Source organism: Arvicola amphibius, chromosome 2 (genome assembly GCF_903992535.2).
Source record: "Arvicola amphibius chromosome 2, mArvAmp1.2, whole genome shotgun sequence".
Taxonomy (NCBI): Eukaryota; Metazoa; Chordata; class Mammalia; order Rodentia; family Cricetidae; genus Arvicola; species Arvicola amphibius.
The window spans coordinates 169731158-169757515 of NC_052048.2; the positions used below are offsets into that span (position 1 = coordinate 169731158).

A 26358-nucleotide genomic window follows, 5' to 3' on the forward strand; every position below is an offset into this window, starting at 1 on the left:
GGAATTAAATAAAATTTTTTGCAGCATGGGAATTTATGACTCTCAGTTATCTGTCGATGAGGCAAAGCTTCCAGTTTTAACAAGTTAATTATTTCATCCTCCTTATACTTTTTTCCCTGTGAGAAATGTTGAATTCTTTGTTAATTTTTCACATTGCTGTAAGATTTTATGAGTATTTCTTAGATGATATTCAAAGAAAGTCTGTCTCCAAGGAAATGGAACTATTCTTTTTTCTTCTCACTTTTAGAAGTTTCGGGCACTGTATTTTCAATTCAGCTCTTTCCCCAGAAAACCGAGCTCTATGTTATGGCTGTAATAAATTACTCTTTTAGGAGTTCTGATATAAACGGTGGAACGGCATATGATTTAAAATAAAGAAATAAAAACTCGCCCTGTGCACTTGGGTTTCTTTTCTAAGAGTCCACTCAGAAGCATTGAGCTATAGCAGTCCCAGACTTCCAGCTAACATTTTACCAAATCCCTAAACTTTGAAGGAATAGAATTCTGCATGACTCTTTCAAATCAGTTCCATGTTAAATATCCAGAGACTAAAACGCTCTTTAAAACACAGCTGGGAGCAAGTCAAGCACTGAAGTTTCCCCAGCCAATTTGTTGGTTTAGCCAGGCTGTTGAGAGTTAATTTTGCTCTGAGCAAGCCTCCAAGTCAGCAGAAAGACCATGCCTGCAGTTGACTGGGAACTGCTTGCATACCAGCTCTTTAGACCTTTTGCTCTTAGGACTGTCCTGTTATCTGGACCTTTTATAGGAGACTCGAAACATCACCTTCCATCTCCTCTCTAACTCTTTGTTCAAAATCACCAGACTGCCAAGACCTAACAATTTCCTGGAACAAAAAAAGAAAGAAACTGTGCTAGGCATGTGGCTCAGTTAGTCTAGTGATTGCCTGGTATTCATGAGCACCTGGGTTCGATCCCCAGCACCTCATCAACGCAACATGGCTGACGTATTTGGGAGGTGGAAGAAAGAGGATCAGGAGTTCAAGGTCACTCTTGGTTCTGCAGTGAGTTCTTCTAAGACAACGTAGGCTACGTGAAACTTTACCTCAAAGGAAAAAAAAAAAAGAACTGAACACACAGAAGTGGGACAAAAAGCTTTCCTTGAGATGCCAATCAAAGCAAAATAATTGACATTTCCCATTTAATGAGTCCCAAACAGATCATTACGAATCTTTGATCTCTGTTTCTCTGAAGAGCAAGCATTAAGTAGGCCAAACTGGGCACTTAGGCATTGTGAATATTAATATCACAAAAAATGCCTTTACTTTATGGAAGGGTATTTTATAAAATAGAAAACTCCCCTGACCTGATTAAAATACAACTTTCTTTTCAACATTTTTGTTGGTTTTTTTTTTTTCACAAACAGCACAGTATATTTTTCCTAGTCATGGTTTAATATATATGACATGTTGTCTGTATACTTTGCTGTTTTAAGTACTGGAGATGATCACTGAAAATTAAATTTACTGCCATTGTGTGCTGTCTGGATCACGGCTTTACTAGTGACATAATGAAAAATCACTATGATTGAAGAAATGGGTGTTTACAAAACAATGATTGCTTCATGTACATGGTGTATTTACTTAGAAGAGAAACTTCTCACCTAAATCAAGGAGTAATTATCCATTCCTAGGAGTGATGTCTTAGTTGTACCAGTAGATGTCTGTCATCTTAAGCTATTTCTTTTGTTTACACTCGAGGAGCTAAGTAAATGCGTAATCGCTTCCATATAGCTTTGTGGTACTTTCTTTTGTTTTTGTCTTTGCTGTCGCAGAATAAATGATCCCAAGGGATATTTGAAATTTTTACTTGTGTTTATATGTGTACATCATGTATGCATGGGTACCCATGAAAGCTAGAAGAAGATGTTGGGTCCCCTAGAACTGCAGTTACAGGTGGCTGCAAGCCATCTGACGTGGGTTGTAGAGTTACTAGTGGTGGAGAGCTGGTGTGGGTTCTGGGAATCCACTCAGTTCCCCTGTAAGAACAGCACATTTTCTAAACTGCTGAGCCGCCTCTCCAGCCACGTCCCCTTGGGGGATTTCTCTGGGCAGAAAGCTGACTACATTTATGCAGAGATCCTAGTCGGGTTCTTCCATAGTTAAAGATGTTTCATGGAAAATCACAGCCTCCTCGGCAAAGCCATCTTCTCTCCACAGCAAGAGTTCACTTCAGCCTTAGTGACAGCAACTTGTGAAACCTTCGCGAATCGGCTAAGCAAAAGAGTTTGTCTGTACAACTCTGTATGGCAGACAGCATGGTTAGGAAAAATATAAAGTTTTTCCAAATATAAATGTAGTTTTTCAACACCATTCTTTTTAACTTCACACCTACTTAATAAAGTCCTACAAGCATCTATTTATCGAAAAACAGGATGGGGATCATGTGGCTTTTCTATGAATCCTTGCATTACCTTTTATGTAATAAACTCTAAAAGGGAGAGATTTAAAATTGAATCTCACAACTTTATGAAATCCCACAGCGGGTGTTAAATGTCATCACCAATCTGTCGCACAATTTATCTTCTGAGATGGTATTTCTTTCTCCAGATCAGTCTCCAGCGTTGCCCACACAGCTCTCACTAAGAGGACTACCTGGGGAGAGGGAAAGGAACTCAGAATTAGGTACTAGCGTCTCTTGCTGTATCCACCTGGATTTGAACCTGTCAAAGTTAGCCAGCCTGGTAGAATCTTTGGATACAGCTGGCCTATAAAGGAATAAAGGACTGCAGAACGAGCCTCGGTATCATTTCTGGGCAGAGTTCAGCTGTAGAATTCTCTAGAATAAAATCAAGCCTCTGGCTTTAAAGGGTGTGGCTGTATTCTGCTGAGCCAGGCATGGCTATCTGGTGGGTGACAGCAGGATCCCAGACCAGCTGTTGGCTACTGCAGACAAGTGTGACACTCTGGAGCTCAGCTCTAGAAGCCACTTGGCCATAGGTAAGAAGACACAACTACGAGGGGAGGCAAGTCGTAGAGGAGGAGGGGAGGCAAGTCGTAGAGGAGGAGGGGAGGCAAGTCGTAGAGGAGGTGGGGCCTAGTGACATCCGCTGGGATGGAAAGAGCAATGTGGGGCAGGCTCATAGCGTCTGCTTTGGAGGCTGAAGTTGTCGAGACTTACAGATAAGTGATCTGCACAGATATACTGGCCAGACTTGGCTTTGAATAAAAGAGTCATCTCATCCCACACAGTGCGTTGTGACAACTGCTTAACTGTAATGATCAAATCACAGCCACAGCATTCGAGTTCGGGAAATATTGAGCTAATTAAAAACCCATGGGGAATTTAGGCAAGCCAAAATGACAATCTTATACCTTGAAATCTCTCCAGGACACCTTTTGTTTTTATCCAGGGTCACAGACTCCCAAGGTCTTTCATTAAAACAAGCTATCCTTCCATTCACGTCGCATGCCAAGGACAATAACATATTTTCCACAGGAAGATGCCAACTCCTCCCTGGGCATGCTAAGAGATAACTGACATTATCAAAGCCGGAACTCATGTGGCCGGGTTGCATTTTGAACGGGCTGCTTCAGAGTTTTGTAACTGACACCACATGCTTTTTGCAGCCCCCCCTGAACACGACTTGACAAGATCCATTTCCAATCTGTTCCAGATTGTCCCGTGTATTTTATGGCTAGGGACTGAGTCACAAACTAATCGGCACAGGCAAGAAAGAAACGTTAGCAATTTATAAAACAAGGTTCAGTTCATCTGAGCTATTAAGGATGTTCAGGCCTCTGAAGACATTGGTGAGAGAGTTTCTGCTGTTCTGGGGCTCCCTCATCTCCACCTACATTTTTTTTTTTGCTTATCTTGTGAATTTCAGTACAAGTCGGGCCCAACCCATTGCACCCCTTTCTGAAGGAGAGTCGACTGTGTTCCTTCATGCCAGCACTGTCTGGAATGATCTCCGTTATGGCATTCAGCTCTTTTGCAGTCGGGGTGTGTTTACATATCTGCTTTCTCTGCTAGAACCCTATGAGGACAGGGGCTGTGGTGGGTTGGCTCATGTAGATGTTAAACAAATGTCTGTCCAGGGAGTCGATAGAGAAAAAAACAAATGGGTAAATGTCATAAGCTATCAACTTCTGTAGCCAGCGGACTGTCCTCCCGCGACTTCATTGGAGAACTGGAAACACATGAGAGATGCACACTGATGGAAACAGATATTGTCCTTCATGATAGACAATCGCAAAAAGAAAATCACTAGCTACCACAGAAATTAATTTTGAATTTTCTCTTAATAACTGATTTTCTAATGTGCCCTTATTTCAATTAGAAATTGCACGAGTCGTCCAGCGTGAGCTGCAAAGGTGTTCTGAGGCTTGGTTTTCCGCAGAAAGGGTGATTCTGACCTAAATTCTTCCTAGTCTTGCCTGGTCCCGCTTTTGACCAACTGTAAGCATTTCCAAGGCAGCTGTCCGTGTTTAGAGAGGCCATCTGTAGCCATGAAAAGTCTTCCCCGACGGAGTTTTAATTGGCCTATAAGTGTTTCACAAACACAACCTTTGTTCTTTAGTGCAGCGTGCTTTGCTTTGTTTGAATTTTCAGTCTGTGGAACATGAGTTTGAAGTCAGATAAAACCGGAGATCAAATTCTAAGTGTTTGCTTATTGAGCTGTGTGGCTTCAGAAAGGCAAACTCTGCAAGCTGTTGTTTCCTCATCTGGTGAGCAGGAGTAGTGATATCTGCTGGAAACAGCTGGGAAAAGTCAGTGCAAGCGCCTACCCCAGGGCTTTCTGTAACCCTGGTTTATTATAAATGGAGCTCGCTCTCTCCCTTTGGCAACCTTCTGGGAAGAGCGCTCACAAAAGTCTCGTCCTTAAGACTGCAGTTGCCTTGGCTCTTCCTCAGCCAGTGGACCATCCTCCCATAATTCTTTACCTACAGGTTTCTCCTTAATTATGTGTATATGTGCTGAGTATATGTGTTTTTGTGTGGGGATGTACACATGTGCATACAAGATCATGGAGTCAAGAAGAGGCCATCAGATCCCTTGGTGTGGCGTTATGGGTAGCTGTCAGCTGCTCCATGTAGCTATGAAGAACTGAAATTACGTTCTTAACTTCTGAGGCATCTCATAGTTATAATTATGTTTCATAAATACTTGCGGTTTTTAATAAAGATTTACATTTATCATTTGCGTATGTGTCTGTAAGTTTGTATGTGGGGGTACTAGTGACCAGGGAGTCTAAAATAGGGCTTTGAATCCCCTCCCCAAAACTGCAGTTACAGACAATAGTGAGTTGTCTTGACATGAGTTCTGGGAACCAAACTCAGATCTTCTGAAAAAGAAGCAAGCATTTTTAACTGCTGAGCCATCTCTTCAGACCTCAAAACCTTAAGTTTTTAATTATCAGAATATGTTTAAAGTAAAGATGAATACAAACCTTTGATGTCACAACATCTTCCTAGTTTGGATATTTGATTTTGAAAGAACTAGTATGTTTTCGGAGACAGAATTCATTTACTTCTTACCATCCTTTGAGCTTAGGTGTCATTGCACCTCATGTCAATCAGTGGGAAACCTGTGGAAGGTTATTTGATGTAAAACTATTATCAATATCTCAATAGGAAGTAAAACTTCTGACTTCAAGATGTGGAATATAATGAAACAACTCTTTGTCAGTATAATGTATTATACTTGGTAGCATCTATCGACCTAGAATAAGAAGTGAGGAACAAGTTTTATCCCTAATGAAGGAGTTAGTATGTCAATTGGCCATGTCAGATGCCATGTGTTTATGGCTATGACAGATGAGCTTAGCTAGTCAGAGTATACTGCAATTAAGCCTCGTGTCTGAGGTCCATGATGTGGGCTCTGTGCCAGAAATGAGTTGCACTCCACATTTCTATCCATCCATTAATGTAATAAACAGGTACTAAACACCTTTTATATGTCAGGCCTTACGCTAAATCCTTAATAGGTAGATTAAATAAAATGCCATCTGTAGTTGGCAAGTATTTATTACTACATCCTGAAAAATAAAATTAGCCTATCATTTCTTAGTGTTTGAGAATGAACATAATTAAATGTGAGTAAAATTAGACTCATAAACAAGAGAACCGCATGCTGTGTATTTGCATATCCTCCCAAATATGCGGATCACTTAATAGCTATTTATATTACTAAAAATATAATTTGGATTATATTTTTTTTTAGCAAAAGTAAACTTTAGTTATTGATCTCAAAACTGGCATGAACAATGTCTGGTTTGGGTGTGTGGGCATGAGTGCATGTGTGATTTATGTGTGAGTCTGTGCACACATCTACCATGGCACACACGTAGAGGTTAGTGGATAATTTTTGAGAGTTGATCTCTTGCTGCATTTTGCATCTGGGTGATCCAGGGTAACTGGCTCATGCCCTTCTGGGAAATTCTCTTGTCTCTGCCTCCCCCTTCCCATAAGAGTGCTAGGATTGCAGATGTACAATGCTGTTTGGCTTTTTATACAGGGTCTAGGGATGTAACTCGGGTCCTCAGTTCTGCACAGCAAGAGCCTTTGCCCACTGAGTTTTGACCTTTGTTTTTAATGAGTGCAGCAATTATACTTTGTCCTCAATTCATTATTCATTTCACATGGCATATAGTATAAAGTGTATTCTAACCCCTTGAGTATGTTATGTGAAAGAATGCTACTAAAACCAATTCTTTCAGTGAAATTTAACACAAAACTAAACTTTACGGATTTATTGTGAACTTCAAATTTAAATGAGTTTTTTAAGGCATAGCCTGTGTGATCGTTAAATTGTAGTCTCGTAACCTTGTCAATATTAAGTGAAAAGTCAGACTCAAAAACAATAACAGAAACAATGATAATGCATCATTAACAATTACATAATAGTGACCTATAGAAATTTCTGATGCCAGGCACTGTTTTACATTCTAACCCAAGATTTCTGGTGAATTTACTGATCCTTTTCTTTTTGGCGGTCGGCCCTGTGACCTATAGACAACAAGATGTTATATGTCAAGGTAGCTCCAAACTCACCATGAAAACTAACTGCAAAGAAACCCCCTTTGCAGTGGGAGAAAGACAAAAGTCACAGTATCCCACTGTCCACCCTGTTTAACGCAGTGGCAGGATTTACAAAGACTCCTCACTTGAACATAGAGGGAGTTTTCTAGTCAGCTTACCTTTTACTGATCTTTAGAGAAAGTGCTTGAAATACTGTCCTTTTGCGAAAGATTTACCTCAATTACTATCCAGATGTAGTGTTTGAGAATATGTTCTAGTTAGAGGGCCGCACAGTTTTGACTAGAGAACCAATAGAAATCAGGTTTACTTAAGGATCAAGCAGTCAATGGTTTATAAGACACGTTTGGGGAGTCAACGTAATGTAACTCCCTAAAAATATTCATGCGCTTACGTTCTTTTTGCTTCTGGTTGGTTCCATATAAATATGCTAGTCTATGTTAAATAGTACTGTCTCTCTCTAAGTTGGGAAATATCTGTACAAGATGCTGTTATTTAAATTTCCCAGTATCTTCTCTAGCCATTTCAAAAATATTGGTTAGCTGTGTAGCTGTACTAAATAGTTAATTGATTCTAGTATCACACTTCCATCATATGATACTTTATGAACACAGTGGAAGAATTGCTTTTGCTCACAGCCAATGTTGTCTGTGACAAACTCAACAGGACATGACAGCTAGCAGCAGGTGGCACTGCACTATGACTTGAGGCAAAGCCAATCTTGCTCATAGACATTTAAAGTTTAAAGTTTTCAAGTTTTGTAACATGCTGGGCCTGCTTGTTGGGATTTCTGTCCTGCCCAGTTCCTGCAGTCATTATGTCCCAAAGAAAAATCACAGAGTTCTCCATAAGTTATAAACTGATTGGCCCATTAGCTCAGGCTTCTTGTTAACTTTTATAACTTACATCAACCCATTATTCTTATCTATGTTAGCCACATGGCTCGGTACTTTTTTGTCAGGGCAGGTTATATCTTCCTTCTTCATTGTCTGGACAGGACTGGGGAGGAATGGTCTTCCTCCCCAGATTTCTCCTGTTCTCATTGACCCACCTCTACTTCCTGTTTGGTTGTCCTGCCTATACTTCCTGCCTGGCTACTGGCCAATCAGCGTTTATTTAAAACATAATTGACAGAATACAGAATTGTTCCACACCAAAGTTTAAAGTCCCTCATGCCTCAAGATAATCACATGTGTCTGTGTAGAAGTGTGTTGGTATACATGTATGCTCCCCCTATGGATGGAGATTGAAAATACCCAAATGTCCCAAAGCTAGTGTAACTGAATATTTTATTAAATAGTCAACTCTATTGGTGCCACTCAGACAGACTCTCGCTTACTAAAGCCAAAATTTTAAAGACTACAGTCTAGCCTGCCTGCTCACTGGACAATTAACTAGCGAAAAAGTAAGAGCTGAAGTACTTATAACAGCAAGTATTTTTAGTATGACTAATTAATGTCTCCTGGGCAGGTCTGCTTATTATTTAATATATGGAAAACATCCGTTATGTTTATTGTCACCATTACTGGTAAGCACACATTGGCCTACAGCTGTCTTTAGAAACATCTCTGTGGCCTACAGGCTGTTTCCAGTCATTGATATTTCAGCTTTAATGTACAAAGAGCAGGTTTGCTCTTTGAAATCGGAAATGACCTTTCCTTGATGTTGTTGTGTTGTTGTTATTATTTTGACTTTTGCCAAGCAGACCCAGCTTCTTCAAAGCTCAAGTGAGTGCAAAGCAGCACATTCAGTTCCAGCTCTGCACTGCTTTGTTCATGAATCCAAAAGGGCTGAGCATTTTCAGATATCCAAACATATAAATTCAGTTTTCCTTCTCATTTGCCTTTATATCTGCCCTTCTGGATTCCAGCTGGAACCAAATCCAAAAGTGCTGAGCGACCACAAGAAAGGCTGCCTTCCTTGGGGTTTCTAGATCCCTGGAAGTGGGAAGCATTAGTCATTCACAAGCCCCGTACCCACAGATTTTCCAGTCTAAATCCTACAAAGCCCAGGGACACATGTACGTTTCTCCACCAGGACTACAGTGTGCTTTTCAGAGTGGACCTCAGCCTTCAGGACCACAGTGAACCCCATCTCAACTGATTTGAGGTCTAAGTTGAAAACAAAATTTCATATTAGTTCAGAGGTGTGGAATGCGTGAGAAACACGAAGAAGTGTTCCAAATATTGACATCATATTAGTATATTTAATGGAAAATAATGAATTCATCTGCTTGTAATTTGTTTCAGTTTCCCTTCCTCCTGAGTTCTTGTAGACCAACTTAGAATACTCTCATAATACAACATATGGCCATATTCCCTTGGCACTTGCTTAGGGAAGAAACACAGTGGTCTCACGCTCTGTGATATTTCTTCACTGTGTGGGTCCAAACGTTCTGTAAGAAGTGTAGGTCTTATAGAGGTAACCATAGCTATGAGTTCACGAGTGCAGTGGGTCTGTCATGTCTAGGAGACAATATCCACAGCTCTCTTCCCTGCCATCTGACTCTTACCTTCTCTCTGCCTTCTCTTCTGGGATGCTCCTCAACCCTTAGGAGGGGATTTGGCACAGATCTATCCTTTAGGTCGAGTATTCAGTTGTCACTTGTTCTCAGCCCTTTGACCAGTTATAAGTCTCTGCATTATCCCCTTATTAACAAATGAAGCATGCTTAGTTAATGTCTTTTGTTATGTTTGTAAATTTGGAACTTTTACAACAATAAAACCCACTGCAGGGAAAAGCATCTCTGACCAGGGAGGACAATATTAACAAGTGGGTAGAAGCATATATGTATGTGTGTGTATGTGTGTGTGTCTCTGTGTGTGTGTGTGTATATATGTGTGTATGAAGCAACGTGAAAACATATGGACTTAGCAATATAGCAGTAGTAGGTTCCCCCCACTTAGGCCCTCCTCCTAAGCCATGGGCTTTGGAATATGCTAATAGTACCATGCATGAATTTTCTTTTGTGGCACAGGCTTCAAAAATAAGCTGAACGTGGTTGGTTACCCTTATAATCTTCATGCCACTCTTGCACCAATGGCACTTCTTGTCTGTCAAGCTGGAATTATAGCATGCCAGGCTGTCTGTAAGACATAATGGCATTTATTTCTCGTTTGTCTTTGTTCTGATGGCCTATTAGCTGGAACTGGGGCCCATCATTGAATGAATCTCTTTCATTGCTGCCATACATTGGCACTATTCTCAATTGGGAGCCATGTTTAAAGTGATTATCACATGCCCACAATCATGCTAACTCATACATGGTTGTTGCCATGAGTTTACCCTATTGACTAATATATACCAAACTCAGTCCATATATAGCTGAATCTTGACCCAGCCAAATACTAAATGGGGTTTGGGTGAAAGTGGGGCACAGCAGAAAAAGGACTGCACCTTCCCCAGAAAGCCTCAACTCAGATGAAGAAAGTAGCATCTTACCATATCTTTAGGGACATCAAATATATATATATATATATATATATATATATATATATATATATATATATATATATATATGAAAGTGACCATGGGTCAATAAGAAACGAGCAATGCCACACATGCCCTACACCCGAGCATCAGAGCCAGCTACTCAGAAGAGGTGAGAGTAGAGGAGAGCAGACAGCTGTGGAAGTAAAGGCACAGACAGAAAGAGAGAGGTACCCTGAACAATATATTTATGTATATATATATATATATATATATATATATATAGAGAGAGAGAGAGAGAGAGAGAGAGAGAGTGAGTGTGTTTGTGTGTGTGTGTGTATTACCTAGTATATATATATATAAATTACCTACTAATGTGTGCTGGTGTATAGAAGATGCTAAGAAATGCATAGTGATTTCAGCTATCATTATTGTTATTATGCTTCAGTTTCCTATTGGAGAACATGGAGTTTTTGTTGGATTTTTTTTCCTTTTGGAAGGCATCTTAGAAACTCCAACTAGCAATTGATACTCTTTCCAGTGTTCATGGAGCAGAAGAGTTACTTGATGCATATTTAACAAATTAAGTATGTTTACTTAATGTCTCTTATTTTATTTGTGAAGATGGAACTTTTATAACAATAAAACGCTGCATACCTTAAACATATAAATGGCCATATTCATTTAAGAATTGCCCCAAGTTATGCTTATTTATGGTGTAGTTTTCCTTAATAGGCATCTGAAATTTGAGCAACATTCAACTCGGGACATATGATCTTATTTTTCAGTATGTGCTTAAGAAAAACATATTCTTGCCAAAAAGAAACAAAGGTTTCAAAATAAAAATTGTACATTGAGTTTCACAGAAATTCAATCAAAGTCCTGGCAAATCTCGAAATCTAAATAGTTCATTTTTTTCATTTTACAGTACTCCTCGTGGAATATCATATCTTACAGGGCACCTTGAAAGTTTCTCAGAAGGCCCTTATGATGGGTTTTGTAGAAAAAGTGAAATTTACTTTGTTTACTTCTGGAGCAATCATTTTCTGATGACTTAAGCAATATTCTCCAACAATATTCTAAGCGTTTCATTTAGCATCATTTAATTTTCGTTGTGTTCTTTAGTTTAGGGGTCATATTTTAAGACATATCCTAAATAAAAGAAATGGAAGTACTTTTTAAAAAATTGTTTTTAAAAGACCTTAGGGTGAAATGCTACCAGATAAACTTACTTTTGTCGTTTCTCCTCACAATTGGAAGACAATAACCTATCACTTCGAGGAGCACACAGGCACTCACCACATCGTTCACGTCCCCAACAGTGCATCTAAAGGTTAACATTATACAGGTGCTTATCTGTGGTGTCCCCGGTGGCGGTCTATAGAGACAGAAACTGGAAACATAGAAGTCAGCCTTTCCGTTCTCACAGCCAGCGACTAAGTGATAATAAGACACGAGCAATGCCACACACGCCCTACACCCGAGCATCAGAGCCAGCTACTCAGAAGAGGTGAGAGTGGAGGGGAGCAGACAGCTGTGGAAGTAAAGGCACAGACAGAGAGAGGTACCCTGGACCAACCAGCGGCCACTTGAGTCAATACTTGCCATGCAGGCTAGAGAATGGATTCCAGCAGAATCCATTAAGAAGATTTGTGTGTGGGAAAGTCGTTTAGCAACAATACAGGAAAATGGATGCAAGGGCAGGCAAGAGGGCTGACAAGAGAGATCCATGAAGAGGTCAATGGTAAATAATCCAATGGTAAATAAATACAAACGCTCAGGTCCACATGGCGTCAGTGGAAGTCAGGAGGGAAGAGAATGAAGTCAGAGGGACACAGTCTAAGCGAAGGCCTTGGGATTTGAGGGATGCTAGAGAAAATGAAGAGAAACTGGTAATAGGCTGAACCTAAAAACCGGACCCTTGTGAGCTCCTGATGAGCTTATAGGGTAGAGGACAGATTTGGGGATGGTAACTTGTAAGGTCAAATGTAGCTGGTTTTTGAGAGACCCCAAATCCGACTAATAGAAACTGAAGCAAGCTCTTTTTTGCTAGTACACACCAAAATGCCCAGCAGCAGAGGCTGCAGACCAGGGAAGGCAGAGATGGATCATCATAGCTCTGACTTTTCCGGTAGATCCCATAACAGTTGTTCCAGTTGTCACAACCCTGTCCTGAAAGGCATAGTGCCATAAAAGGGTAAAGCAAGAGAACAAACTCCGGGGGACACTGAGGTGACTCAGAGAGTAAGGAGCTCGCTGCCAAGACTGATGACTTCAGTTCAAATCTGGGAAATGTATATATTGTGGAAGGAGAGAACCAATTCCCTCAAATTGCCCCGTGACCTCCCTCTCAAGTTGTCCCTTGGCCTCCTCACATGTCCTGTGGCATACACGTCTATGTGTCCCCACAAAGTAAATAAGTTCAAATTAAAAAACATTAAAAGTTGTTTCGTTGTTGTCATTTCTAAGAAGAAATTTTACATCACAGAAATGCAGGTTTCAACTTACACAAAGGACCACTCCATTTTGGAAAATAGACAAGGGTGCCTGTTATTAATTTTTTTGCAGAGAGGAAAATAAGGAAAAGTGAGGTCCAAATAGATTTTTAACCCCAGCTATGCTATCTGCCAGTTACAGTTCTATAGTTTCTGTGGGATCTGCAGAAGTGCCACCGCTCAGTCATCTCTACGCTTTCTGCTCCAAGCTGCTTCATGATCTCAGAAGGCCGCTCGCTCTTTAGTCTCACACTGGCATCTCATGTGAAAAGAGACAGCGCGACAAGGGAAATGTTTCACGGAGGAACTAAATCAATCTTTCCCAGAAATCCACTCCTAAAATTGGACAACAGCTCTGCCTCTGGCCAGTTTTATCTACAAGAAATGCTAGGGAATAGATTAGTTTTAAACATGGAACACATAGCTACCTCCAACATCAACAAAAACAGTTAAAGGAAAGTAGGAAGGAAATACAGGTGGCTGTTGTGCAGGCACATAGACAGCCTGCCACAGAACCTGAGGTCTTGGGATGCAATTCCTTTATCGCCTTTCTCCCCTCCCCCCCCTTCACAGTTTGGTAATGAGAAAGCTAGATCATGTAACAGTTTATGGTTTGGCTCGATCTGAAATTCCCAAGTGTAGTGAGCTCTTTCCAATGTCTCACTGTTCTCTCTTTCCATACAAAGAGCACACAGTATTCCCAGCTATGGGAATAGGGCCCTTTTCTAACACCCACTGCTGACTCTGTACTCCTTTCATCCTTAAAACTCATTTGTCACAAAAAAAAATCCGTGCGTGTGTGTATGTGTACAAGTGCAAAATTTCTGTTCAGGTGCACATGTATGTGTGCAGATGGGCATTCATGTATGGCCACATGCATGCAGAACAACCTCAGGAGTCACCAATGTTCTTGAGGCAAGATCTTGGCCTGGAACTCACCAAGTAGGCTACACTGGCCAGCTAGTATGTTCCAGGACTCTTCCTTGTACCTTACTGCTTATGTTTCTTACCATGGGATCCGTTAATGATGTGATAGCTAATCTCTTTTTCATTTTAATGCAGGACTGTGGCTTATTGATTAACCCGGAAGAAGCCTGTGGGTTGCAGCCTATTTCTTCAGACTACATTGAAGCCATTTCACAGCCTAAAATAGAGAGTTGTCTGTCTGGGGACACTAAAGGTGATTACATGGATATCCTTTCTCCGAAATAAATCCCTTAGTAGACAAGCTCATGCTTAATTGGTCTACCCTTATGTTAAACAAGGATTTTCCTTTTCAACCCACATAAACAGCAAGGCATATTATAAATGTAAATGCATTGTTTTTATATTTGAAACCCTTGGTTAATCAAACCCTTTGCATGCTTCCTTCCTAACCACAGCCATCTAGAAATTGCAGGTCAGCAGTCAATCTTCTAGGAGTCTTCTCTTAGCCTCTAACTCATTTCCTAACTCTGTGCTTCTCTTGCACCACAATCTCTATGATTCAGTTAAGTCTGTAATTCATTGTTGAGTGTCATCTTTCCCAAAATATTAGTTTCATGAGGGAAGGAAGCTGGCTTTTGTTCACTGTATTTTCTTTATTACATTATAATATCTGTGTGTGTGCGTGCGTGCGTATGTGTGTGTGTGTATGTGTGCACGAGCACGCACGCCAGAGCATGCACAAGAGGACAGCCTGCATGAGTCAGTTCTCTCCTTCTATCATGTGAGTTTCTGGGAACAAACTCAGGTCCCCTGGCCCAAAAGCAAGCACCTTCATCCATGAATATCCCAGTCCCCTTTTTTTTGTGTTACAGCAACTCACTACATACTTGGGCAAACTATTCATAATTCATACATGGTGGATAGAAAAAGAAATATCCAGTTTTAAAGAATTCCTCCTCATTGTAGAAAAGAGATTGGGAATGGCCACAAATATCCCTCATATTTTGAGTGTTCATACAGAGAGGAAAATGAGTATATCAGACTCAGGTTGTAGCATTAAATCCTGCCTGAGCTGTGGGCAGCTCTGCAATGAGACACTTCTGTGACTCCACTCTCTAAGTCTTTCTCCTCAGTCTTCTTCCAGCAGGAGCTAAGTTGGGACTGAGATTAAGACTCGGGGCATGTGTTCTTCAACTGCCCTGGTTACTGCTCCATCCTGACCCCAGGATTCTGCTCCTCAGAAAGGCCCGAGAGAGCCCAAACAGCTGCTCCAGCCTTGCTGTGAACTTCACCAGGCTGCTGGAACGGAAAATGTGTTTCCCAAATGGGCAGGGCAAATTGCAATTTGGCATGCATTTAGAAGACGTGGGTATGTCCCATTCTTGGACATGTGTTCTATATAATAAACTCCAGTCAGGGTGGGACTGGCCTATTAAGTAGGGTCAGAAGCCGTGTCTGTGTCTGACTGCTGAGGGAGACACAGATTCAACCTTCAAACAAGACACCTATGTGTCTAGTTCTGTATTGTTTTGATCAGTTGACAATTTATGACAATCATAAAACAACTTAATTCTACGCGGTTGTACAACAGCCGAGTCCAAAGCTCTTCCACGCTAAGTCCCTGACACTGGCTGCTCAGGAGACGCCCTGAGTTCTAGCCTGGGAAGTGCGTAGTCGCGTCAGCTGGGCCCTGGAACATCTGTTTGAACTTCCGGGTGCGGGAGGGCGTCCCGGAGAAACTGCCTTCTGATACTTAATTGCATAGACTTGATTTGGTACACTGCTAGACCCCCACATTAGAGAAGGCCTCCACAGGGACTGCCGGACTGCCTTGCTTTAGAGCCTGAAATTGCGCAATGTCCTCCCTGGGGTCCCCTCCTACCTCTTCCCCTCCTGCACATACTTTACGCTGATAATCCTGCTTTGGGATTTCCAGTTCTTCACCTATCTGTTCTAGTACTTCCACACGCTTTCCTGATATTTCCCATCATCGGATGCCACGCTCTCCTCTCTAGCCAGCCTCTCTCCTGCACATTATCAGGGTAGCTTCTCTATGTTCCCAGAGCAATCCAAACAAGGTAGTCCCACAGTGCCTCTTTCGGATGTACGCTCTTTCAAGTGTGCCTGAGACCAGTGGTCTCCAGAATGCTATGATATATACCAGGAAGAGGAGGGAACAGCACTGAGTAGTCCTGGCAATGAAGCTAACACAGATGAAAATATATGTGCATCTGCTCTGTCTCTAATCTTTTTTATTTTCATGTTTTACGAAGGACACAATATATAAGCATAGGGGTATCTGCACATCTTACAGTGTGTGTAGGCTAAGACGTCAAGGGCACATGAGCAGTGTGTTTTACTGATGGCTTCGCTAGAATAGATCTCTCGGGAACATAAATTGTCCGTACTTGTCTTCCAATGTCTAATAGAGAGTAAAGAAAAAATGGTTTACTGAACTAAACCAAAATCTAAACCTTTCCTCCTTCCAGAGAAATCTATTACACAATCAGGAGGATAGGCAGAGGGAGAGAGACAGAGAGACTCTAAACTCTAAAAATTGTCTAAATTTTCTAGACAATATTTTTCTAGAAGGTACTGTGTGTTCCCAGAGATAATTTCATCTTTCATAACAGAACTTCCTCGGTGTGAAGGGAGAAGTTGTCATGGTAGATGATGCTGGAACGAAATCTACTTAGCAGTTATGTGTTTAGCTGAACATTCCCTGGCCCACAAAGCTATTTTAATAGTGTGCTACAATTGCAAAACTGGATCCATTCTTTTTACCTGTAATATAAAAATGCCAAACTGTCTTTTATCAATTACACTAATTTGAATATCTTTGAAATACTATATTTCTTTTTTTTCCTTAAGTGATTTCCATTCTCTTGCAAATAATATAATAATTGCCCAATAAAGTAAAAGTAATATTTCTAAATTAGAGAAAAAGGATGTATACAATAATTATTAAATAAAAAAGTTCAAATAATCTTATATAAACAATGAAAAGATTTCTCTACAGCTCATTTTTAGAATAAAGTGGGAGAGAACTCTAGTACTTCTAACATTTATAATGTAGACTTCTTATTCACTAAAAAAAATCTTTATTTTATGAGATTATACAACAAAATTTGTTTTGGTATTTACATGATTTTATGTCCGTTGTGGTCCTGAAAGATAAAACCATGATTCACTCAAGTGACTGAAATCTCATCTGCATTCAGCCCAGAGCTCAAAGTACAAAGAAAACAACTTTCTAAAAGACAGCTTTGTTCCTCGGGATGTATGTATAATATGTATCATACTTCATTTCAAAAGCTGTAGCTTGGGTTCATTCAGTGTTTAAATGCATAGCCTTGGGTTTATGTCCCTCCTCCTTTTGACAGTTTTAGTTAAGTGCTGGTGTCATCTAAGATGCCAAGAATCCCAGCCTCACAGATGTCGTACAGATGGCTACTTCAACTCACAGTAAATAAAGGCATTTCTAGCTGATTAAAAAATAGAAAAAGTCGTGGCTGCATACATATGTAATACTTCGTGACATGGAGGCCAAGCCTACAGATACCAAGTCAAGCCTTTTCCAGTGTGTGTAAGGCTTCATTGCATCTGTGTCTGACTGCTTCCTGCAGCTCAACCTCACCACCTTCTCTTCACAGCAGAAGTAGCCATGGAGAGCCTTAGTTTGTGGAAAGTTCGCTATCAGCAAGGTTGAAGAACCAAAAATGTTCGGAATACATGACGTTCTTTGATTTCCAGGGGTCTGATTAAAAATAAAGGGAGAAATAAGACACTTCCCTTACATGCCATGATTCTTTCAGAAAACTGTCAAGCACAGTCTTTACCAACACACACAGCCACTGAATAAAGTCAACTCAAAAACTTAATTATTTTATTTTATATGACTGAGTGTTTTGCCTACATGGATGTGTACTGGGTACATACCTGGTGTCTGTGGAGACCAGGAACTGGAGTTACAGATGGTTGTAGACCATCTGGGGGTGCTGGGAACTGAACCCAAGTTCTCTTCAAGAACAGACAGTGCTCTTAACCACTGAGCCATCCCTCCAGCCCCCAAATTAAAATTTTTAAAACTTAAAGAAAAATCCATTAAGATAATCAGATAATGAGGTTCTCCCAAAAGAACTATTGGACCGTATGTCATTGTCAACTGGTGATCTGCACTAAGGTGGCCTAACGTGATATCAGAATCAACAAACTGGAGATCCCTGATCGTGGTCCGGCTCTGGGATTAAACTTATTTCAGTCACTTACTTCTTGATGCCTTCGTTTACTGCATCTGCGAAACAAGAGTGTGGTAAGGACCAGACATGAGTTTCCTTCCAACTCCATCCCAGGTGAATCTGCACACCCTCTGGAGACAAATCTCATCCCTTTGCCATCGAAAACCCTCTGTGTCCTCTTCACCTCTGAGCAATAGTACTATCCTCTCTGTCTCCATCTGCAGTCTGTGGCAATCAACCTCCATGCGGCTTTCTCTGTGTGTGCAGTTGATGCAGAGGTCAGTCAGTTCTGTCTCACTCCTGACAGGCTCATCCCTTCACAGTTCACAAAAATATCATGCTTTCAATGTTTCTGAAACTCATCTCTCAGGAAAGTCCACCCAGTGAAATTTCCAGAAAGCTCTGTTTTCACTTTCTGATGAACCACCGTGGCATACTTGTGGTTAGGACACAGGACCAAAAATCTATTGATGGGCAGCTACGCGCACCATGGCAGGTGCACACATACTTTCCTTATAAAGTAGTAAATTTAATCATAAAAATATCAAGTCATTTGTCCAAGGGAAACAGTGAGCTGTAACCTTGGCTTTACTGTAGAACCATCTGAAAATATTTTAAAATAGATGGTTAAATCTCATAGTTAATGTTACACCAATATGTACCCTAGGCACAAGGATTTTAAAAACCTTTCTGGGTCAGATTTGCAATCAACACTGAGTTCCCCATGCTATCCGGATGATGCGGAGCCTGGGGACCTGTGTGTCTCCATAGCCTGAGTTAGTTCACCATCACAGACACTTTTACTCAATTTTGTAGTACTGATTGGATACTGTTATGATCTCTAATGCATATATAGTAACCTTGGAATCTGAATATCAATGTGTTTTTTTTTTTAGATTTAGGATTATAATTAAAAGTGTGGGCCCCAATTGCTCTGCTCAGATTCTTGTTCCACTGCCTTCTCAATGAAAATCAACAGATGATTCACCTTCCTTAGTTCCAGCTGGAGAGGTGGCAAGCTAGTTCTGTGGGGTAAATAAGTTAATGTGCTAAACCCCTTAAATACGGTTGGCATGTCAAAGCTATTTTTATATTCCTGTGATATTTTAATGTTGTAGCACCTAATACCTCAACAGGATCCATCCTTGATGCCTGAAGTTATAACAGCACGCTAAATAATAATAATAATAATAATAATAATTAATAATAATAATAATGGTCTGTCAAGGAGAGAATAGTGATGGTGAGCCTTCCTGAAACTGAAAATACTTGTGTGTAGACACTGAATAGGGCAATTTCTGATTTTCTTTTACATTTGAAAGCAAGGGAAAAGAAAAATATATGTCGAGAAGAGCATATATGCCTGCATTTCAGGAAAATTGAGTGGTGTGTTCCCACTTCAGTTCTTCCTCTACCTACTAAAGTTACTCTCGTAACTTTTTTTTCCTCTCCTTTCTTGTAATTCATAACTTCCTCTTGTCCTTTTCCTTTTATTTTTTCCCCTGTCAGCTTCTTCCTCTTAATATGCTGATGCTTTTTCCCCCTTTCCTTGGCAGATCTATAAAGGCCATACACTGTATTTCACTTTGTAGTTTATTATTTACAACCGTTCCGACACGCGCCAACACCCGCATACACAATTCTGACACCCCTGAGGTGGCGGATATAATAGGTACTATATTCATGTCCCGAAGGTTGAAAATCTCTCCCCTGCAATCCATAGCACACGAGAGACCGGCAAACAGCCCCACAAATCAGACTCGGAAAAGGTAGAAAGTTTTATTTAAAATTTGTCTTGAGGCTGGAGAGATAGATGGCTTGGTGGGTACAGGCACAAGATGCATGGTCTAACGATCCGAGTTCAGTCCCTGGAACCCCTGTAAAAAGCCTGGTCAGATGCTGCAGGGCTGTAACTCTGGAACTCCTATGGAAATGAGAGGTGGAGACAGGAGAATCCTCCAGAAACTTCCAGACTAACTATCCCAGAGAAAGTAATGCAGCAGCGCACAAAACAGACAAACGAGACCCCATTGCCTCAACATGGTGGGAAGAAAGAACCAGCTCCCAAAAGTCACTGGCAGGCTCCACCTGCAGTGCAGCCCCACAAAACAAGTAATTGGGATTTTATAAAAAATTTTCTTTATTAATCCAAAATCAGAAACACTCTGCCAACAGCAACAGGTAGATGACCACCTGTCTAATTTCTAATTTCAATACGTTGTTCCGTTGCATCTTCTTCACACGGCTTCCTAACACACCACTCAGCTCTTCCACGCTTTGAGGAAACCGAGGGCACAGCTACAAAAAACAACTGAAAATAATCACACACAACATGCCATCAATCTAATGAAGGAATAATAATCAGTCTTAAAAATTATAAATTGTCAAAACACTGATGCATCTCCCTTCCATTTAAAACTTCTTGCACACAGGGAAGCTGCCCCTGATAGTACTGGTAAACTGGTCACGTGTCAGGTTGATTAATGTTCGAGGCCACTTACAATTTGGGGACTCCCAATTGACATTAGTCCTGTGGAATTTTTAAAGCAAGTTAATGGATGAGTAACGCACAGTCCCGTTTCCTTCGTACCTCTGTAGTTTGATGGGACAGAACTCAGTCCTGACTTGAGCACGAACCGTTACTTCACAACAACGCGCCATCCTGCTGCTCTCCTGCTTGACTGACAGGAGGCTATACATTTCCCCACCGGATTTATTAGATGAGACTGGCCTCTCACATTGACTTCTGTAGTTGCGTGACTTGGACTCCTGTGTTTGCAAAGTGTAATTTCACCAAAAGAAACCAAGCCAAAACGAGTCTTGCTGTGTATTCCAGGCCGGTGGATTGTGCCTTGCCTCAGTTGTTCAGACAACAGGACCTGTGACTGGCGAGAAATAACCTGGCAGCCACACAACTGCCAACATGACATCCTAACCAAGCCAGAACTTCAGCAGTGCCTGCGTGGGAGGAAGGTAGGTGCTGCGTTCATCCGGAGAAGCCTGGAATTCTTGCCATCCGCAGCACCAAAGTCAGATAATTGCATGTGCTAGAGCAGCTTCCGCCCTCTTGCAGTGAGAGGGACACTAACTCTCTGTCGCTCGGCTTTTAGAATCTTGTGTAGATGCTTTCGCACAAAAAGCTTTAATAATTCTTGCTCACATGTTCATTTTTTTCCAAATTAGTTTATCTGGCAGATGGAAGTTATTAAAGTCATGGGCTGTGCTGACCCAGTTCCTTGCCGTTTTTCCAGCACAGATTGGAGCAGCCAGCCTCCCCGCTGTAGCTTTAGCAGACACCACTGTTCAAACAGACATCTGCAGCTCAGTACAAGGAGCCAAATGCTCCTGCATGCAAGACTCACTTGTAGAACTTACCAAGTGTGTGGTGCTGTGTTTACCCTCTAACCTTGCTAACCTTTCTTCGCATTCCTGGGCAGGTCTCACGTGGACCTCACCAGGCTGGCACTCCCTCTATTGAGGCTCCTAAGCTGATGTCTTGGACATGCAGTTTCTTCTTGCTAGGCATGCTCTGACTAGGCAGAGCCTGGCAGAACTCTCAGACATGCGAAATTGGCACATAGACTGAGATGCTTGGTTGACATCAAGTAAGTAATCTTAACCAGATTTTCAAAGTGCTCTTTATCAGGTGGATTTATCCTTATGTTCCATGTGTAAGCTCTCACATATGGGCAGGCCAATTTCAAAGGCTGAATTTTAAAGCAGCATAGTATGGAATGCATGGCAAATTTTCTGTTAGTATTTAGCTTAAGAAGAATGTGAACGGGGGAGGTCCATGGCAGGAAGATAGATGTGTTCTTCACGTCCACAGAAGTATAATGATGTGTAAGACTGAGAACATAGCCAGTCATTGAGAGGTGGTCTTGGTTAAATTTTAAAGAGAGAGCAAGAAAGCAATGCTTTAGAAACTTGTCAACAATATTAACTGAGCCTTCTTTCTGTGTAAGGAACTGTTCATCCCCCAGGCTCCAAGCTTCATAAGGGGTAGAGGTATGTTTGATTTACTACAATAGCCTCACTGATGCATGCAGGTTGCCATACATAACAATCGTTTAATGAATATTAGTAGGATTATGGATCAAGCTCAATGATATGAACTTAAAATATGCAACAACCCTGGTTTTAGTCCCATATATCATTAATCAATTAATCAATCAATCATTATTTATTGAATAAGTGAATAAATGAAACTATTCTTACTCTCGGCTCTATGAGGCAGATATTAACAATGTTGTTTACTTTAGAAAATTAATATTTTCAGAGATGGAGTTCACTAGTAAAATTTGTGAGCCACTGTGACTGTGTCTATATGTACCAATTTGGTCCATGTATCCTCCACATCTCAGAACTGAAGCAGTATATCAGGAACAATCACAATTGTCACACCAGACAGCCCTTTACCCAGAATTCCATTCTAACCTCCGAATCCAGAGGACTGGGCACAGTTCCAAGAGGATGTCGCAGGCTGTTGTCCTGAAAAGCAATAAATGCAAATATACTGCAGAATTACGTGGCTTTTTCTCAGGCTCATTTCCTTCATTTGTAAAATGATAAAGAGCCCACAATATTGTCTCTCCTGATTATGAAGATGGTTCTTAGCAACTCTGTAAGGCATTATGAAAAGGGGACATTTTCTTTCCTGTTATTAAGAAAGACATGTTGTTCTAACACCTGAGAACCAAAGCTTATGGACAGGAGATGTGACATGAACAGAAGTCCACAGGATGCATAGGACTCTGCAGAGGGATGACCACAGTGCCTCTCTCACTCTTGGGTTGTGCTGATCGGCACACTCAGGGACTCGCATTTGCCCCCACCCTGGCATTGCTCTACAGACTCTGGCTTCCTCACCAGAACGTTGATTTAGTTTATATACAGCATTGAGTGTTCTCCATTTTTAGCAAAGAATAATAATCAGAGTCGGAAAAGCCGCCTCGTCGTGGTATGGGAACAGTAACCAAGGATATTAGTGCCAGAGAGACAAAGGTTTCTCTATTTTGAAATGCAACATTGAGAGACAAAGCAAATATAAATCATATATCAAGCAATCCCATCAGAATAAAAACTAATGCATACATACAAACCTGCTTATGTACATGGAAAATTTCTGGATGTAAGAAACAGGTGAGAGTGAAGACAGACTATGGTGAAGACACATTAACTCTATTGACTAGAAATCGGACATCAACCTCTGGCTTCTACACACACACACACACACATATGTATATATACATATATATACACATATATACATGTATATATACATATATATGCACACACATATACATACATACATATATATGCACACACACCAAACACATCCTCACTTACACTACATACATGCAAAATAAGAAAATATAATATTTTATTTTTTAAAATACATGAAATAATGACTGTTTGCCTCTCTTCCTATCATATCAAATAGTCAATAACAATGCTAAATATTATGTTCCCAATGCGATTCAGACAATAGCTTCACCTATGTATAAGATTAGAAGGTAGAAATGAGAGGGGGATGATCCCCAAAATGGCATTCAGGAAATGTGAGCCTACCTCTGATTCCACCTGATGAAGTGGGTCATATTCATCAAGCTTATCTATTAATTCTGCTGCCTGTCTGAGAAATATTGAACTGTCCCTTCTGCCTGAAAGTGCTACCACAGGACTGAGTCCCACAGATCATTGCAAAGGTCTGACTGTGTGACGTCACACCGTTCATTCATTCATCTAATGTTTGCCGAGCTGCGAATCTGCCCCAGTAGAATACAACCTGATCCCTCGAAGAGCTGGATTTCAAGGGTGAGGACCATTAAAAGAAGTGTTCAATGAGATGGAATATGATCACTACAACAGCAGGGAGAAGCCCAGAGGCAGGCATCAGATCCAGACAGGGATGGTCTGGCAAGGTTGCCAGAGAAGAGCCAGATAGGAAGAAAATGTTTATATTTGAGGCCCTCTAGCTGTCTGTTAGTTTGAAATAGCTCAACTGAGTTGGAAACACAATTAGGCGTATTCATTTTCCCCAAGAGCATCTGCTGTGAGACCCCTGTCATTCAAACCCGGAGGTCTCTTGCTTTCCTCCTGCTGAGGGCATGCCGACAAAGAGGCAGGACTGTGCAGGGGAGGACAGAGGTGTGCTGGTGCCCATGTTTGTGTGTGCTTCAGTTACCTGCAGTGTACATCCCATGCAAGTGAGACCTTACCAAAGAGTGCCCCTTGTCGACTGCTATTACCAACCTGAAGACCGTTAATTCATACGAAAACCTCAAATCCTCAACAATGAAAGTCCACAATTTTAACTATTGCTTTAAGGAGGAGTTTGAGCACTAGGGGGGCAGGATCAGGTGGATCTTTGTGAGTTCAGAGCCAGCCTGGTCTACAAGAGCTAGTTCTAGGACAGGCTCCAAAGCAACAGAGAAACCCAGTCTCAGGGCAGGGGGAGGTTGTACATACTTTAATACAAGAAAAGCAGACTTCTGAGTCCTAATTCTGGCAAATCTTAGTTTTGGGGGACATGTTACATTGAGCTTTCTTTCTCCAACGAATCAGATATAATGGCAACAGGATTTGAGTAGACCCCTGAGAATTATCGGATAATTAGAGCCTCAAGAAACATGGAGTTTCCCGTAGGTTCTCCAAGTAGCTTCATCAAATCTCCTTGTGTTGCTACGATTCCCCTATTGTTCACTAGTGAATGCCAAGACCATACTTGGAAAAGCAAGCCTACCTGGAGGGAAGGAACAAGACACAAATCAGTTGAGATTTGAAAAGCAGCTCACGTCGCTAGAAACTTTGACCAGGAGACTTGCTCAGTGGCAAACAAAAAAAAACTTGTAGTGGACCCGCTACACCTCATACCTTGGTCATCAGAGCCGGACCCCCTACACCTCACAGTTCGGTCATTTTCCTTCATCCCAGCAATGTTGAGTAGAAGAAGCACAAGGGGAGAGGGGACAAGAGGCAAAACATCTTAAAAATCGATTTCTGTGCAAATTTGTGTATACAGGGGGTGTTGGGGGTAAGAGAGGGGACTCCTATTAAGCTTGACTTTAAACTAATTTTAGCCAAGTGGTTATTTCACCTGTGTTTGTGTGTGCTTGTTTTGTGATGTGTATTAATAATTATGTTGAATCAAAGTAAACTCAATTGAAGAAAGTAGGATGTTAATCATAATTGTATTTCTCCAAGTGAATCCTTGCCTCTCTGTAAACTCTGAGTAGAACTTTGACAAGCATGGATCAGCAGACCTCTTGCTCACCATGTGAAGCAGTTTAGAAGGATGACGAATTTACAGGTGGAGAAAAAGAAGGAATAAATGAGTTAAACAAGCCTTGTTTTGATTGTCAGTTGAAAACAGTTCAGAGTTCAAACCAGTAGGAAAACGTCGGAAAGAAAAGTGCAATTCAGAGAAAGCAGCAGATGTCACAGGCATAGCTACTTAGATGGGAAGGACTAATGACTGCGTCACTCCTTTAGAACAACAAGCAGGAGCGTACCAATTGTTTATCCAATACCAAATGGTCACTTTGCAAACACATATTATCACATAACATTTTACATATATATGTATGCATATACACACACATAGAATATATGTTCTATATATGCACATACTTCTACATATATGTATATGTATATACATACACATGCATAGAATATATATTCACATACATGTATACATATATGTATATATGTTACAACAATTAAAGAAAAAAGGCATAAAATTGAAAAGAGGTAACCAAGGGCAGTTTGGAAGAAGGAACGAAAAGGAGGACATGGTATAATTATATTAAAATCTCAACAAATAAAATTATAATAGAAAGAAAAGGAAACAGAAAAATCAGTATTGAAAGAGAATTCTTGTTTTACAGTTTAACTTATACATATATATATTTACTTATTTTTCCATTCAAAAATTTCTACTTCCCTCCTCCCATTCCCCTCCCTCTCCCCCACTCCTCCTCCTCCTTCCCCCTCTAGTCCTAAGAGAGGGCAGGGTACCCTGCCCTGTGGGAAGTCCAAGGCCCTCCCCCTCCATCCAGGCCTAGGAAGGTATGTATCCAAATAGACTAGGGTCCCAAAAAGCCAGTACATGCAATAGAAACAAGTTCCGGCGTCATTATTAATAGCTTCTCAGTCAGCCCCCATTGTCAGCCACATTCAGAGAGTCTGGTTTGATCACATGCTCTTTCAGTCCAAGTCCAGCTAAACTTGGTGAGCTCCTATTAGATCAGGTCCATCACACACATCCGTC

General features: G+C 40.9%; 1 protein-coding gene across 2 annotated transcripts in view; it reads left to right on the plus strand.

The window, feature by feature from the left end:
* Cped1 (cadherin like and PC-esterase domain containing 1) overlaps positions 1–26358 on the plus strand; it is a 271573-nt gene that overhangs the window by 214772 nt on the left and 30443 nt on the right. For both annotated transcript variants that reach the window (XM_038318771.1, XM_038318772.1), the window contains 2 exons: positions 13984–14101; positions 20923–21059. In XM_038318771.1, coding sequence (XP_038174699.1) covers positions 13984–14101; positions 20923–21059 — 255 coding nt within the window. The remainder of the gene's footprint in view (positions 1–13983; positions 14102–20922; positions 21060–26358) is intronic.